This window comes from Semicossyphus pulcher, unplaced genomic scaffold, assembly GCF_022749685.1.
Source record: "Semicossyphus pulcher isolate SPU_LCO1_2020_fin unplaced genomic scaffold, fSemPul1.0.p SCAF_15, whole genome shotgun sequence".
Taxonomy (NCBI): domain Eukaryota; kingdom Metazoa; phylum Chordata; class Actinopteri; order Labriformes; family Labridae; genus Semicossyphus; species Semicossyphus pulcher.
The window spans coordinates 721797-739687 of NW_027211659.1; the positions used below are offsets into that span (position 1 = coordinate 721797).

Here is a 17891-nt window from a genome sequence, read left to right on the forward strand (position 1 = left end):
GAGTGTTAACAGTTTCTGACATTTTTTTACCCAAAAGGTTAAAGGTCAACTTCACTGTGACATCATAATGTCCTGGAAAAGCACCCATCTCATTCTTTTGCAGGTGATGTCTCAGCAACGCCTGGAGAGAATTTGCTCCCATGGTGTGTATTTTAACTTAAGATGACATTTGTTATAGATTAGTCGACATTTGTTCTGCTGCTGTAACACGAGTCTACTGACTCTGCAGAGAAACCCAGAGGAGGGACTGTCTGCTGTGATCCTCCTGTAAGTGATTGTCATGCAGCCCAGCCTGTTAAACGTCTGTTTTAATATCTTTTACAAATATAAACCCATCAGGCCGTCGGGTCTCCTGAGACAAACAAGAATCTGGAACATATCCCCAAAAAACCAAAGGAGATCTCATTAATTCCTCAGAGTATTTCTAAGTTAACACTTTAAAATAAAATCCGGAGCTTTTATGAAGTGTGAGATTGGATTTGTTGATCGTAGGATTGTAAAACGATATTCTGGAATCCTAATTAGACTAAATGAAACGAGGGAGGTTTTTTATTTGGGGAAAATTAGTGTAAATTTGTGAAACAGAATTAGATGAAAACACAGAGTCTCCCTGCAGCTCCGACAGCCGTTTACTCGTCAAACTGAGTCTTAATGAGAGGATGTGAGATGATGATGACTGTGGGACACCGTGCTGCATCGTTAACGAAGGTGAGGACTGTTCATCTGAAGAACGCTCCGATACGAACCAGGAGGACGTGTGTGTGTGTGTGTGTGTTTGATATCAAATGCTGTTAATGAAGTGAGCTCTCCGGAGAGAAGAAGAAGACACAGATCGGTACTCAGTTCAGTGATTACAGTTCAAATGATTTCATAGAGCCGGGTTCGGTTTCATCCAATCAGACCTGAAGAGAGACTCGATCCGGACTCGAGTGGAAATTAGGTTGATGAGGAAGATGAGGGGAAGGAGAGAAAGAAAAAGGTGTGTGCATCAGTCAAACAAGAGGGAGGGCAGGGCTGTCAGAGGGCTGATAGAGAGCTGCTGTTTGTGCTCTGCTGCTTTGAAGAGTTATCGTCACGCTCGACACACACACACACACACACACACACACACACACACACACACACACACACAGTCATGACCTCCCACAGTGTCGGCCTGTGAGCGATACAGAGTAATCCTTCAATCCGGTGTGAATAGAGATGTAGGAAGTCGTGCTATCAGACCGCACATATGGCAGAGTGTAGACAGAGAACAAGACGATGTAATGAATGAGGGTGTTTTCTGTTTGTGCTGCAGATAGGGCGGATAGATGAGCACCAAATGAGGCTGCAAAGCTCAACAGGCGTCTGTACATTCTGCAGAGCACAGACCAACACAATCCCAACTCCATCATGGTCCCCACAGTAAGACCTGTGGATGATTCAGTACGCACACATGTTCATATTATAGACATTTGTTTTGCTGCTCATTTTGCAAACCTTTCCATTATTATCGAGCATGGCGACGATTCAGTCTCAGGCAGCAGCGGCCTACTTTTCAGGACTTCCTGTGTAGCCAGCAGTGAGCGATGAAGGACTTCAGGGAAAGACTTTCTTTGCCGTGGTTTTCATTATTCACAGTCAGACGAGCAACCTGCAAAACCTGCAAAAAGAGTGCAAAACAGAAACAAAGTGACAGTAAGGCCGAGATATATTTGTATTTTAATCTTGCATTCTCGTACACAACCGGTTGCATCATGAACGTAATTGTTCACATACTTGTCTCTGCACTAAGCGTGTTACTGGAGGTCACCTCTAGAGGGCACCAGAGAGCTCAGGCCGTATGCAAGTACCGTGTGTGCGGGATGTAAACAAGAGACATGGAGACACTCGAGGAGGTTACTGTGATGTTCATTCTTTATGTGTACGCTGACAGAACACATCGTCCCTGCTCCGTCTCTCCAACATGTTCCTCCGTGCACGGACGTAACGCTCCCGGACGTGTTTCCATTTAGTTTTGCAGGTTTCCACGTCGACTTCTAAAACAGAACTTATCTGTCTGCAGCTGTTTGACAGGCATGTTTGTCTCTGTGCAGCGGCAACGACACATCGTACGGATGTGGATAATCGTGGACTCGGTCTATCAGCTTGTCTCCAGAACTTTCTGCCATTGTTGTCCCTGCTGCTGTGTTGACCCTGCCACATCCCCTCTGCCTCTACACTGCCCCTACTGGTCATGTGCAGACTGCAGCTCGCGACACGTAGTGTTAATTTTTGAGGACGTGCACAGCCGACGCTCCAATCAGACGCAGGGCGCGCGATGCAGCCATCATGCGCACACGAACACGTAGTTAAAAGCAAGTTTATCTTTAGGATCACAAGTTGCTCATATCTCAAGTTGCTTCTTAGTGACTTTCATGCAGACATGTATCAGACGTGCCGTATTGCTATATATTTACAATGACAAATTTAGAGTACAGGTGACAGCATGTCCAAAAAGTCTGATGGGGGTTATGTCAGATGTAAAACGTGTGTATGTAAATATTAGTTTAGTCAGATATCTTCATGGCGGACAGAAGCTGTGATAAGTGCTCAGTGTGACGTCGATGTTTTTCAATTCAGACAGACAACTCACGTTTCAAATGTTTACTGCAGCAGCAGCGCCTCGGCTCCGACCTCGTAACTCCTCACAGATTCATTTTACATGCACAAATTTGAGGAGTGATGAGATCATATCTTAAAGCCCCCTAGTTGGAGCCTGCAGGTGGACGCTGGGGTGGTGGTGGGGCTGGTGCAGGGCAGCAGGGGCAATGACAGAGCAGAGGGGAGACTGGAGATCTTGCAGCTTAAATAGGCCGTCGAACTAGGAGGACGTGTTTGTCAGGTGATTGTGGAGAATGTTTTTTACATCTTGGTTTCTCTTCCAAGTAAAGTTTGACTTTCGGGCCGTGGAGAACTTCTCTTACTGTTAACGTACAAATACGTACTGAAAAATGCGTGTCTGCCCAGATTACCACATTAAACACCCACGTCTGGTGAGCTTGTTTTTAAGGCCATTTTGAGCCACGAAAAATAGAAACAGTTTTCTTCCAAGTGGTTAAAATGTATTGGAAAATAACTTGCAGGATAAATTTAGGAGTGTGAACTTGTACGTGTGTAAGAGTGCACAAAGTGTTTGAATAGAAGCCAGTGGTTCCATACGATCAGATTCAGACGACCTCACACTGAGGTTTTCCATTTCTGGCAGAAGCATGTGACTGCATGGAAACCTGTGTGTGAGTGAGTGTGTGTGTGTGTGTGTGTGTGCGTGTGTGTGTGTGCCGGCATGGTGTGATCATATGTCCTCACTCACGTTGCTCTCTGGAGATGTGAGGGTGGAAATGTGTTCATGAAGCCTAATATTAACCAGGACTGATTAACAGACAGTGAGTGGGAGGAAACGCCAGAGTCATGCTCTGCACGACGATTTCGACCGCAGCCAAGAACCACCAGGTTCACATTACCTCATCGTCTTTATTCACCTTAGTACTCTCAGTGCAGTTATTTCATTACATTCATTAAGTGTTCGTCTTTTGTGCTGCTCAACCTTTTAGCGTCAGTTTGACGGCCTCCCTCGACTCGTCATCATTTTCTCCAAACCCGCACAGTATGTTTCCTCTCAGGTGTCAAAGCCCTTCGTAGAGGCAGTGGTCATTATAACAGGAATAACAGAGGAAGTCATGCTCTTGTGGTCACAGAGTTCTTATTAAGACCTGGATACAGCGCTGTCGTTAGCCTTGTTAACCAGGAGCAACGCGCGCACAAGAAAACCCCTGTGACACCATTAAAAAAGACACGTCTGTAAAACTGTCAACAGGATGTCTCAAATTAAAATTCTCTAAATTAAGAATTTATATTTTAACATTTTGAACCATGACTGATTCACATCTATTAAACTGTTTGCAGGTAGTTTTGGACAAGTAAAGTATTTTGCCTTAATTACCGGGATCACCCGAGAAATAACAACTCACCCTGATGATAAAATAAAACATGTTAATTTAATAAGTTTGAAACTAAAGCTGAACTTCTTCTCTGATCAGAACCTGACCCAACAGATCAGATGGAGCTAACATAACCTTCCTCTCTTCATGGCTCTGCTAGCATCAGAAGCTAATCCGTGTCGCTGCACAGATTCAGTTTGTGTCGTTTAGTTTGCAAAGAAACAGTTCAACAAACGAATGAACCAACATTAAGCATTAAACATGAAAGGCAACCAGCACTGAAGAGAAACATCGTAAACTGTCGATTGTGTGGTCAAACACGATGTCGCACCTGTGCAAACAACTTAGAATAATTCCTCTCGCTGGCTGTCTCACAGGCTGAAATCTAATTTCCTCTGGATGTGCTTCAAAGCCTCTGCAACACTAATCCTGCAAACTGGGCGAGCTTTCCTGAGGTGTGTGGGTGCGTGTGTGTGTGTGTGTGTGTGTGTGTGTGTGTGTGTGTGTGTGTGTGTGTGTGTGTGTGTGTGTGTGAGTGACAGACAGGCGGATGGGGAGAAAGGGGGGATGTGTGTGTTTGTGGCAACGACAGATGTATACGTCTTAAAGTCGGTCTGAAAAGGTCAAGATGTATTGAATTAATGGTCTGTACCTGTGTGTGTGTGTGTGTGTGCGCGTGCGTGTGTGTGTCAATCTGTGTGTGTGTGTGTGTGTGTGATGAAGTGCATTTATCTTCAAATGCCAGGCCCCCAGCCCTTACTTGATCCTGATCATGACACACACACACACACAAACATCAATAGAGGTAGTGTGGTGCTGGTATTAATAACGAATAGATTTACATTATTAAAGCACCTCGGTTATTAGTGCATGGATCCAGCCGAGTCCTGCAGAGACCAGGAAGCTCGTTTCATTTCATCGTAGCCTTTAACAAGAACGTCCGTCCAAAGTTCTGCTCCAGGAATTAGCCTGTGTCTGTGCTGATATATGAATGGTTCATTTGATAATGATGGTGAAGTGTACCTACAGCCAATGTGAGATCCGCCTCAAGTTTTGCATTTTGTTGACGCCATCTTGGATTTCTGTAACCAGAAGTGACCATATTTGGAAGAGAGCTGGAGGTGTTGGCAAACAACAAAGTTGTTCAGTCTGTGCCAAAGGTTAATTCCTTAGTTTGCAAATAAGTTAGCCAAATACAGAATGAGATTCTGTTTGTGAGCTCTTTATCAGACTGGTGAAGCTAACGGAGCTTGTGCAGCGTGACAGACTGCCCGCTTGCTCGCTAACATCTCCAGTGGGAGAAAAAATCACTAAAGCCTGCCATCTTTTCTGCGGGTAAAAGCCAACATGAATCCTGACTCCCTGCACGGCCTGCCACAGATAAATCAATGTATGGCAAACACTGAACGAGCTAACAAGCCAGGTATGGTGAGCACAGACACAAATAGCTGCTAATTAGTGCTAATTTCACTGTCTGTGTTACTTTGAGTGTAAGAACAGCGTCTCAGACTTGTTGAACGGTCTGTTAGTCCAAGCTGAGGGGACACCTAGCAGACAGCCAGCAGCTCCCAGCTGTCACTCAAAGAGGCCACGCCCCTAATGCTGCATCACTTTAAGCCTTAATATAATGTAAACAGGTGAGCTGTATAAAGATTCTCCCCGTACAGTTGTCATGAAGAGAGAAATGAGCTATAGAGACCCAAACTGTTTTTTGTACCAGGCTGTAAACATGTTTATTTCTGCTGTAAGGTTTAACATGGGGCTCTATGGGGACTGACTCACTGCTGGAGACAGCCTCAAGTGGACACCAGAGGAACTGCAGCTGTTTGACACTTGGCTTCTTTTTCAGTCATGTTTTAACCTCATGCTGCACATTGTGTTGTGTTAACAATTCTAAAACATTAACACACACTCCCTCGACACACACACACACACACAAACAGCAATTACCAGCAATATCATTAATAGCTAGTAGAATCCACTTTCCCCTGCAGACCAGCAAACAGCAATGTCATGATTTCAGCAGTGAGATTGATTAACAGGTAAACAGCACAGGGCCCTCAGTGGATAAATAATCAGCAGCTCTCTGTGTGTTTCTATCACAGAGCTGCAGTTGTTGTTGTAGATGTAATATCTATCTTAAGCGGGGGTTGGAACTTTCCCACCATAAATGCATCATGAATTTCTGCTCCGAATCCACTGATGTTCAACATTCGACTTCATGCGTGACAAATGCAACCTGTTGGTGCTACATAGGATGCAGGCACCTGTTGGATCAAACACACTGAGACTAATTCTCTGCTAATGTCATTAAAGCAGAGCCAGTGATGTAACACTTACATCAGGCGGTAAATCTTTATTGACCTTTAGTGCGACCATCACGCCACATCAGCGTAATATATGGAGGAATGTGTTACATTAAGTGACATTAACGGTGTGTGACACAGGTAAAAACATTGACCTTTTATTCCACTGCTAGGCGAGGACAATTTGTTAGCATGATTTAACAGGTTTCACAAAAACAGAAGAAAAACTGGAGTTTGATACAAAAGGCTCAGAATCCCTGACGCTGATAAAAGGAGCTTCTGTCGTGAGTTTTTTGTTCCCTGTTCTCGTCAGTTTTCACACACAATCACGCCAACAGATGAAAGACAAACACACACTCCTAAATGTCACTTTGAAGCACTCATCTCCCGCTCGGTTTAACATTTTGCTGTGATTATGAGCAAAACCTTTCCCCGACGCTGCTGTCGCTCTCTGCTCCGATACCACCCATCGTCTCCGTCACAGAAGACAATCTGAGCTGCAGCGAGGCGGGGGGGGGGGGGGGGGGGGGGGTTGTGGTAATGGAAGGAAGGACTGGAGGAGCAGAAGTGTGACTGATGGGGAGAAGATGGGGACAGACATGAGGGACAGATGGAGCACGTGAAGAAGAGCCCATCGAGCCAAATCAAGAGGCACGGACGGGGGAGGGAACCGATGGCTTCGTCTGCGGCCTTAAGCTTCAAAATGTGACGATCACGGCTCCTCTGCAGCGTCAGTTTGGCACATGCAGGGCTGCGAGGTCGAGACCGGTTACATCTCCAAAACGAACATTTGAACCCGTCTCCTGAATGAAAGCGTGTCTGTCTGCGCTGCAGGGTTATACACACTGTATGTGACATGACAGGACCGTCACCTCGCTTTAAAGGAAGTCAACTTTTCAAAATAAGATGTCAGTCTTTGGTTTGTGTTTTGACTTCAGTTTTAAAGCTTGTTTTGTTTTTAGTCAGAAGTGACCATATTAGGACGAGAAGGTGGAGCTGGAGGGAAGAGAAAGGTTGGCATCTGCTCACTTCTTAAAGTTGGACTCATGAGCTGGCTAATTAGCTGGTTAACTAGCATGTTGACTGAGATTCTAGTTCTGGTGCTGTTTTACCAAAGTAACTAAAGAGAAAGAAACTTCTCAAAAGAAATGTTTCACACGGGAAGCAAACGCTGGTCTGAGAAAAGTTCGGTGTTTGTTTGATCGTCACCACTTTCACACTCTTTCATTGCTCCTGACTTCAAGGGCACATAACGATGAAAGATGCCAAAGGGCTTCCTGCAGCGTCACATATCGACTCTTTGGGCCACAGACCAAGCTGCTGTATTTGACGACTTGTGCAGCCTGTGGATGCAGCGGCAGCAGGAGGTGGCTGTTGGAGGATCTCAGTGGATGTAGAGGGCTGTGTCTAATAGCTGTTCCTGCTCACCCTTCCTCCCCCCTTCCTCTTCCTTTTCTCACCCTGCCCATTTATTCCCCCTCGATCAGCCTGTGCCAGTCTGCAGCCTCCCCCACGCTCCGTCCCTCTACAATTCCCTCTTTCCTCGCTTCCCTTCATTTTTCTCACCCTCCCTCTCTCCAGCCCTCCTCCTCCACACTCCATCACCCATTTTAGGTCCCTGCTCACAGCTGCCCTACCCTGCCCTCTATCTTCTCCATCCTCTCCTCGCTCTCTGCATGTTGTTCTCAGCTGTGAGCCTCTGCAGCCCTCAAGCAGCCTTTGTTCGACTTTTTCCCCGTCATGCTGCAGGAGGCTCGAACTGTCTAAAGCCTCACACATTAATGTTAAAGACTTTAATATGTTTCCATTTTCTTTTTCACATCATGCTGTTCCTTCATTTAATAAAATATTGCCTTGATTTACTTTATATTTAAAGAATCTGAATGTTTTTAGATCAGTTTGGTACAAGTGGAATGTGAATGAACAGACGGTGGTCGGAGCTGTCTGCATGCTGGTCTTCAGAAAACATGACAGATTCTATTAAAGCAACAAGAGATATTTACGGAGCCCCTCTGGTGACAGTGAGGGGGAATGATGCCACGCTTTGTGGCTCAGAAACAGCTCCAACGTGAGTCGATGTCCGTGCATCCATTTCCTTCTGACTTCTTCTCTTGATATGAGACATAAAATCAGAGACATGCCTCTTTCAAGCTTCATTTTCTGTCTGAACCACCTGAAAACAACATTCAGACGTTCAGAGCGTGAACACTAACTTTGTTCTTTGTGGAGAATCTTTATGAAACATTAAGTGTACCTGGAGGGACTTTAAACACACAGTCCAACACGCTCTCCCACCTGTCTTTGTTATAAAGACTTTATTGGTTCACTCCTTTGATCTTCTGTCTTTAATGATCTGCAGCCGACGTCTCTGTGATTCAATTATTTAACCGACTCCACGGACTCCCTCAGGAGGAGAGAATGAACTCGCTCTGAATCACTGCTTCGTGTGTCTGTCTGTCTGTTTGTCTAAGGTCTGTTTCTGCTCCTCCGCAGGTAAAGGCGATCTGATTGGCTCGGACTACCTGACCAAGGAGCAGGTGATAAAGACCAACGCCAACGTGAAGGCCCTGACGTACTGCGACCTGCAGTACATCAGCCTGAAGGGCCTCCGCGAGGTGCTCAGACTGTACCCCGAGTACGCGCAGAAGTTCATCAGCGAGATTCAACACGACCTCACGTACAACCTGCGAGAGGGCCACGGCGCCGACGTGAGTACGCAGGGATGTCGACGGTTAAAGAGCTGAGAGAAACATTTATGAGTTTGTGTGGAGTTTTGTTTGAGCTTTTTGCCCCTCTAAGAAGAAATCTGTATTATAACTGGACAGATCAGAGCGCCCCCTTGTGGCAGTGGGTTTGACGACAAGCCCTGTATTTGAGCGGTCGTTGTGATTGGCCAGTCGTGATTCTTGTCTTATGGAAGTCTGTCTGATGGAGAGCGGGACCAGACTCACCTGCTGGAGCAGATCAAACATGAGCTCGTAGATTCATCTGGTTTCTGGGTTGTTGGATTTTCTTAAACTTTCTGCATTTTATCGAAACGTTGATGTATTTTAAAGGATAATGAAAGTAATCCTCTGGGTGGATGTGGTCATTGATCTTTTTCGTTTAAGAAAATAGTCCCTGCTCGGGTTTCGACCTGTGGCCTTACTGGAGACGTCGCGTCATAGTTGTATTTGTGCTTTTCGCTGCTCTCTCGGCCGAGTCGAGTGACAGATTAATCTCAGTGAGGTGTTCACCTGGTGAACGAAAGATTCACATGTATATCCTTTTGTTTGGGAAGGTTATGTCGAGGCTAATTTATCGAAGGACTAATTCCTGATTTTTAGAAGCTTTCATATCAAGATGTTTGAGGAGCGTCTCTTTATGATGGGTTCAATGTTTCTGCTTGTATGTTTAGTCAATATGCATTTACACACTGTCCACCTGCAGACCCACCATTTACACCGTACACAACCCACCGGATCAGTCGCTCCACTCAGAGGTGTGAAAGTGCAAATGGAAAAATGAAAATGTGGTGCTAATGGACGGCCTGAGGAGGCTCACCTTAAGAGGGGTCTGCTGGATAAAAGCTATGCATGACCTCTCCACCGCTGCTTTAAAATGCACACACAGATCCGTGCACGCATCGCGCTCTGACAGGCCGAGCCTTGAAGTGCTTTTTTCTGAACACACAAACACACAGCCCGTGCCTCTGGCTGGTGCAGCAGCAGCAGAGGGAGAGAACACGGGACAAGAATAGCTCAGTGTTGCTGTTTGAAGCTGTCCTGTTGCTAAAAATAGTGCAGGGGGGAAGCACGGGCTGTCCCTGACTGGCTGAGTCCCCCGCAGCTGCTGCTAAGATTGGATCCTGCTCGATATAAATAGCCCAGCCAGTCGAGGAGAAGAGAGAGGAGGAGGAGGAGGGGAGGTGCAGGGGAGGGGGGACTCTGGCTATCTTTCTGTTTTGCTCTTCTTCTCCACTGCAGTGCCGTTTGTTTCTCTGAGGCACGGCACGTTTACTGCAGAGTGTGTGCTGGGTGCTGATGTGCAAACGTGTGCACATATCAGCGTGTGTCTGCAGCAGGATCAGGAGGACGAGACATTCCAGATGCACAAGCTGCCGCTGCCCATATCTCAGGTCCCTGTTGCAGATGTCCATCCTGGTTATGTATGCAAAACCCTTCTGGTACCAGCAGCCCAGGAGAGTGTGTTTGCATATGCATGTATGAGAGACAAGGCTGCAGGAAAATGAAAAAGTAAACATATACACTGAGAAGCAATCTCATAGGATGAATAATAAGATTCATAGCAGCTATAGAAGCATGTTGACTCGTGTAGACGTGCCAAAAACACAAGATGATATGGGAGCAGTGATTCTCATGTTGGAGATGTAGCACCTCTAGCGGCTGTTTGGAGAGATGCAGGTTAATTTAAAGTCCTACAGAATTCCTCAAACAATTCTCATATAAAAAGGTGGATAAAAATGTAAATGTAGGTTTGAGAACCTGCATTTTATATTGCAAGTGTTTGCGGCTGTAAACTGTCTCTGGTTACCTTTGTTTGTTACGTTGTTTACGTTTGCACAAAGCCGGTTTAAGGGAACCGGAGCGAAACCTCCGACGTTCCTTTACTGTCAGGACAAGAATCGAATAGTTCTCGTTTTAACACATCCCCAGACTTTGTCTCTTTTTTGTGTGAAGAAATTCACCACAGCTGCATGAAGCCAGCGCACCAAACAATGTTTTTCAGCTACAAGGACGTTTAGTTATCCAGACCCTGATGGCACAGCACTCGTTGTACCTCGAGGTCGAGGATTCTTGGCTGAAAAACATTCATGAAAAAAGTTAAATAAGTACCATTTATTTAGAGGAAGAGACAAAGGAGGAACTGAAAAGTTTGGGTACCAAATGTAGAAGAAGTTTGGGCTGAAAACTGTCAGAAAATGATGAGAAAACAAAAGATCCATGATGGCTGAGTCGCTCCCTGCTGATTCACAGGCTGCAGGCTGACGCTCTGACCCCGGAGCCTTCAGAGAGACGGAGTGAAAGACAAACTAGTCAGCTGGGCTTCTCTGCAGCAACGAGGAGATATTACAGCATGTTTTGTTTCCTGCTTTCATGACAGAGAGAACATCATACTGCTGCAGCTGTACATACTGTACACACACACACACACACACACACACACATGGCTGCACCAAACATAAGACAAACAGCACTTTGTTCATATTTGTCCTTGCGAGCACACACGCCTCACATACATCCATTTACATGCCTGCCTGCACTTTCATGTCTGCATGCAGCCCGACTCCATCACACATATTCTCACAACTTCAGCACACCCACGCATTCACACACAGCCGAGCACGTGCAGACACGCGGCAAGAGCACACTTATCACGCCCCCGCATCGCACAGCACTCCTTGGTTCCTCCGGAGCTGCGAGCTAAGATTAGAACAAGAGAGCTAAAAATACATTACGGTGGCACGGGAGGAGGGGTGAGGAGGAGGGGAGAGGAGGGCAGTGGGGGAGGAGGAGAAAAAAAGAGTTTGCTGAGCAGGCAGGGATGGAGGGAGAAGAGAGAGACTTGATTAGAGGGAGAGGAGAGAGCGAGGGGGAAAGGGGGAAGTGGAGGGGCGTTGGCTTGTCTGCATGATGAGATATGAAAAACATTCATTACTCACTGCAGCCGCTCCGTGTTAGCGGATGGAGACGGTTTTATTTTGAAGGCGGCGCAGAAGAAAGCTGTTGTTCTTGGAGTGGATGTGATGTGTGTGACCGTGGAGGTAAAGTCCGACCGACTGCAGCGTTTCTTTGCAATAAATGCCCTGATTGCTCAGGCTGAAGCGCCTGCGGGTTCAATGACCTCATGTTGCTCCTACACGCACACACATATATCGTATGTCCTCAAATAATAGCTTCGAGTCTAATTAAATGCACATCTTGAATAATAGCTTTGGGCGAGGCCGACATGAACACATACAGCCCAGAGGAGAAACAAGGGGGGGAAAGCTCCTGGTGGCTTACAGATTATGTAAATGCAAACAGTGCAATTAAAATGTGAAGGCTTTACTTTAACATACCCAGCGCTTAAATCATGTTAGTTTACTGTAACCAAACTGTATTTTGTAGTAACAACCAACCACCTTGAGAGGGCAGTATACGTGTATAGTAAATATGCATTAGAAGGGATTTGGTGAACTGAAACGCTCTCGCAGTAACAGAGCAAAGCTGTCAGTGTCGTCTGCACTCTCGCACACCAAACATCCAGACCTGTTATAATAAATTAACACCTCCTTTCAGCGCTGGTTTTCTCCTGCGCTGTCGTCTCTTTGCACATCTCTCTGTTTGAACACAGAGTCCTGTTTTGTTTAGCTTGTTCTTTCTGGAAGTTTCAGCGACCCGGCATCAACACTTAAGTCAGCCTAAATTATTCAATTCATAAGCAAGGACGCGGCTGATGGTGCGCAGGGAGGGGAGAGTGTGTGTGTGTGTGTGTGTGTGTGTGTGTGTGTGTGTGCTGAAAGTGATGAGCAGAAGTGAGACGCAGCAGTCTGCATTCAATGTACCATGACAGACTGTTTTTGCAGTCTGGCAAAGACGGCGCCGAAACAATATTCACTTACAAGTTATGAAGAAATAATTGGAATTGAACTCGTCTCCATTTCTCTCCCTCGTGTTTCAGCAGCTGACAGATCTGCAGAGAGCGACAGGAGACGTTCAGACTCTTGACTTCTGCATGAGTAGTTGCTTGTGATGTCAGCAGCCTTAGAAATGAAACTTATCCTGCTTCAGTTTAAAGTTACAAAACTGCAGGAACATCTTAATCCTCATCCTAATTATGTAATCTTTCATTGTGGACACGCTGATAGATAAAAGCAAAGAAGCACCATTAATAATAAAAGTCAAAGCAAGTATTAAAGCAGCTACGAGGAACTTTCCTGTTGTGTTGATTTGGCGCCCCCTGTGGAGATGAGCGGTTCTTCTGGTGCTGTATAGATCTGGATCTGGTTAGCATGACAAAGAGCTGTTTGCAGAGAAATAACTGTAACATGATGCTCATAGAAGTTTTATTAGTAATTCTTTAGTCTACAGATAGACGAGGTACAAAGTCGACTCACGTTATCGCTTCCTTTGTTCTAATTCTATGTTGCATTCTTTAAATCAGCCTTTAAGCTTGCTGTCCTCCTCACTGGGTTCCCTTCCTGGTCTGCTTTTTGTTGATTGGAGAATTAAATCAAGACGGTGCCAGTTGGAAAGTTCATGCACCCAGGATTTTAATTAGTTCACCAGCACTCGAATGTTCCCTTTGCTTCGTCTTAAAACTATCAGTAATAATAATAATATCATGAAGGGAAATAATCCAGAAATGATGATATCTGATGGTCTCGTAAGGATTGTGAGAACTGTGCAAATAGAGCGAGAGGACATTCTGTACGTTTCAGTCAGGGTCGGATTTTCCTCCGTGCAAAGCTCCAGTTAAGACAAAAAGGTGCATGTGACCCTTCTGAACCAATAAAATCTTCTTTACTCTCTAAATGTGCAACTCTCTAAATCTGCACAAAATAAATACAGTAATTTATGAAAGAACATTTGCTCACTTTCAGTGAATGAACTGCACCGAGCTGTAATGCGAGTACAGTACATCAAATATTCAGGGCTGGCAAAGAATCAGACTCTTGTGTGTGTCTGCCTCCCTCTGGTACGACCACGTCTCTACACTCTATTTACCAGCCTCACAGTGATGTAACACTTCTCTGCTGCCGACAAATCCAACAGGTGTGATTTTACATTAAACATGATTCTGTCTTCCTGTCAGGGCGACTGGGAGAGTAACGGCGGCCTGGTGAAGAAGCTGCCTTCGATCCGTGAGGACGAGGAGGGCGACGAGGATCAGAACTCTGTGTCCCGTGCTCCTCGCTCCCCGCTGCGTCTCAGCAGGGGGCTCAGCTCGCCCCTGCGCTCCCCCCTCATGCCTCCCAGACCTTTCCGCGCCCCCTCCGAGCACTCCCGCCCCACCACCCTGCAGATCCCGGTGGTCAGCTTCAGCTGCGCGCCGCCTGAACTCAGCCCGAGGTAATTAAGCACACTCTGTATGACCAATAAGGAGAAAGATGGAGAGAGTGCAGCAGAGGTGTCTGGCTGCCATGGTATCCAGCTCGGGCTGCTGGTGTTCAGGTTTTCACACTGTAGGATGATGTGAGCACATGGAGAGTGAACGTGTCCGTGTGTGCTCAGATTAATGACACCCTGTCTGCTTTTATGTTTGAATGCAAACACAGACACACACTGTAATTAGTGCACTTTCAGTTCTTCTTCTCTGATTTATATTCCTCCAACGTGCTCTTCTTCTTACTTTTTAATCCCTCTCTCCCCCACAGGTTCGTGGACGGCATTGAAACAGAGAGCATCTCCACCTCATCGCAGAAGTTTGAGTTCAGTCCCAGCATGTCTCCTGCAGCACCGCCATCCCCGTACCACGGTAACACACACAAACACACAGCCACAGAGAAGCCTCTCTCTCTCTGCAGAATCATTATAATGTTCATGCTTGTGTTGTTTGTGTTGTGTGCAGGGATCCGGGATCACTCTGAGATCAAGCAGAGTGTTTCTAAACTGACAGAGGAGGTGAGTGCTGAAGCATGATGACAAACATGAACCCTGTTTATGTTTAGCTGCGACTGGCTGTTTGTGCTGTTTTTCATTACTTGGACTTTCCTTTGCGATGTGACTCATTTGCATAGAAAATGTCTCATTTTGCACCCAATATGTGCATGTGATTACCTCATTGAAATACATGCAAACGGCACCACGCTCAGGTGCGTTTCACTTGTTGCTTTTGGTTTCTTTTTGCGGTCAGAAAAGACGCTCAGCTCTTTTGTGAATCTGCCCCTTAATACATATTTGCATGGATTGACCTTTGACCTGTTATCTCATGTGTATTTACGCTGTCTCTCTCTCCCTCACACAGATGAACAGTCTCTCCAAACAGGTCTCCACGCTCAGTCAGGAGCTGCAGGAAATGACACGCCTGCTCAAGCCCCTCCTCCAAACAGCACCACAGCAGCCGTTCCTGATGACCATGATGCCAAATTTAACCCCGCCTCCCAGCAGTGCCAGCCAGTTATCATCGAGCACCTGCCTCAGGGTGCCGCCCCCGGCCACACCTTGTTCCCTGCAGAGACCGGACACTCACTCCCTGTTGGACAGCAGGGACATAGATGGGGCGGATCTGCCAGGATGCCTTCTGCCCACCCCTCATTCACCAAAACGGCCTCATTCTTCTTCCCCTTCACTCCCACAGCCCCCGTTCAAACCCCAAGGCTTCCCCTCCAACCTCCCCTCACCTGAGGACAGACTTCCTGAGGGATCCCCACTCCCCCCAAGCTCCCACGCCTCCCCCAGTAACGGGATGTTTCTGCCCCCCCTGCAGGATCAGCCCCCCTTGGTTTCTCGCACTCCCTCACCTTCTCTATCATTCTCTATGTCTCTCTCCTCCTCATCATCTCTCTCCCCCTGCCAAGGCCCCCACCCGTCCCAACCTGGCAGCTGCACCAGCAGAGGCCTCCTCCCTCCGCCTCCCTCACAGGACACTCCTCCTCCCCCGTCCTCTCACTGCTCAGCTCCTCCGTCCCTCACATCCTCCCCAGGCGACCTTCGGCTGAGGCCTTCTCCTTCTGTCCCTCTTGTCTCCCCCGCCGTCTCCCTCCACCCCTCCACCGTGTCCCTGCCCGTGTCTTTGGACTCTACGAGGAGAGGGCAGGGAGACACCCAGACTCCAGCCTGGTGTAAGTCACAGCTGCGCCACAGGGAGGCCAGACCAGGCGCTCACCCGCAGGAGCTGGAGATGCAGGAGTGGGGACGACAGGTGGAGGAGGAGAGGTCCTCCATGGAGCACATCAGCTTCATCGACGAAGAAGAGCCGGCATTATGAACGGGTTTCACTGAGCAAGCATGAGCGATGAGAGTAACAGAGAATGCCCGAGACAGAAAAACGGAGATCAGATCAGGAAGAACGGCGTCTGCATGGAATAAAACTGGAAACAAACAGGAAGTGACACATGAGGCAGGGAAAGGACAGACAGGTAAACAGCAACGCACCTGGGAGGCGGAGACACGATGCCAGCTGTCAGCAAATCAGTGTGAAGGAGTATTGTCCTACACTGATCCACCACAGAGCTGCAGCAGCACACGTTCTAGTATCAACACTTCAGTAGCATCAGTCGCTCCCAGCAGCCACTGGGAAACACAGAACCAGGACACGACTTGAACCGGTTCACTTCACCTCTGGAGCCACAGTCGGCTCCGTCAGCACACTCAACACCCAACACTGCTTTTAAAGTCAGACACGGAGGTCTCCTCTTCTTCAGAGGGCAGGAACACATCTTTACTGAAGCCAGATCGTCCGAGCCGCCACTCTGGGACTGGGAATGTAAACTCTTCATTCAGTCTCGGTCACATCAGGTCACCTCACCTGAAGGCTTCATCTATGGGATTCTTTTTGTAAAGGGATATCTGCCTCTGGGCTGGGGGTGGAGGTAAACACTCAGCTGACATTGACACATATTTTCACTCACATCCAATTTGTCCACATTTTCTTTCTCTGCAGAGGAAGTCCACAGTCGATTCAACACACGAGGATGTAAACGAGCTTCTGTTTGAGTGAGGACCTTAACGTCTGAGCGAGCCGTTGGGTCGTGTGCCAAAGACAAAAGCAAACACATCACCCATATATAACTGTTTGTCACCATCATGACTGTTTACAACCAGCCAGGCCGATTGTATAGAAACTCCCACATCACTCCTGAGCTTTAGCCATCCAGCCATTCGTGCCTTCTCCACACAGAGACATGAGACTTCACTAGTCCTGCACCTGTCACCTACAGGACAGCATTTGGATCAAAATTTGACATAGAAAGCCATCAGAGTCACCTACAGAGAACACTTGCACCTTTTATCTCAATTATTTATTTATTTATTTAGGTTGTGTATTTATTTATTTTTGAAAGCAATGAGGAAATATTTTTATTGTCTGGGGCAGAAACAGGCTGGAGAGGAAGGTTTACTCTCTGAGGTCACGTTTCCACCACAAAAAAACGTCCCCAGGAACCTTTGAAATAACTCAGAGTGTTTCTACTGCAGGGGGCAGGGTCTAAAGTAGTGACTCCATAAATACTTTCAGAGTACAGGAACTTTATGGGTGGGATTGCAGCACCATAAATATTCTTAGCATTTTATTTTAGCCACCGTTTATAAAAAAATCGACAGCTGCAAACCAGTATGTTTTTGTTGTGCAGTTCCTCTGGTGTCCACTCGAGGCTGCCTCCAGCAGTGAGTCAGTCCCCATAGAGCCCCATGTTAAACTTTACAGCAGAAATAAACATGTTTACAGCCTGGTACAAAAAACAGTTTGGGTCTCTATAGCTCATTTCTGTCTTCATGACAACTGTACGGGGAGAATCTTTATACAGCTCACCTGTTTACATTATATTAAGGCTTAAAGTGATGCAGCATTAGGGGCGTGGCCTCTTTGAGTGACAGCTGGGAGCTGCTAGCTGTCTGCTAGGTGTCCCCTCAGCTAACTCAGTCACTGAACGTAACCTCTGGGCCGTGTTTGTGCTGTTGGAGCCTGTTGGAGATTTGTTCAT

The 17891-nt window shown here is 46.8% G+C and overlaps 1 protein-coding gene across 1 annotated transcript in view; it reads left to right on the top strand.

Annotated features, from left to right (window-relative positions):
• Positions 1-17553, top strand: part of kcnh3 (potassium voltage-gated channel, subfamily H (eag-related), member 3) — a 50359-nt gene extending 32806 nt beyond the window's left edge. The window contains exons 10-14 of the mRNA XM_069662632.1: positions 8759-8973; positions 14063-14319; positions 14625-14725; positions 14819-14871; positions 15215-17553. Of these exons, the coding sequence (XP_069518733.1) occupies positions 8759-8973; positions 14063-14319; positions 14625-14725; positions 14819-14871; positions 15215-16177 (1589 nt within the window). The 3' untranslated portion in view covers positions 16178-17553. The remainder of the gene's footprint in view (positions 1-8758; positions 8974-14062; positions 14320-14624; positions 14726-14818; positions 14872-15214) is intronic.
• The last annotated feature ends 338 nt before the right edge of the window (positions 17554-17891 follow it).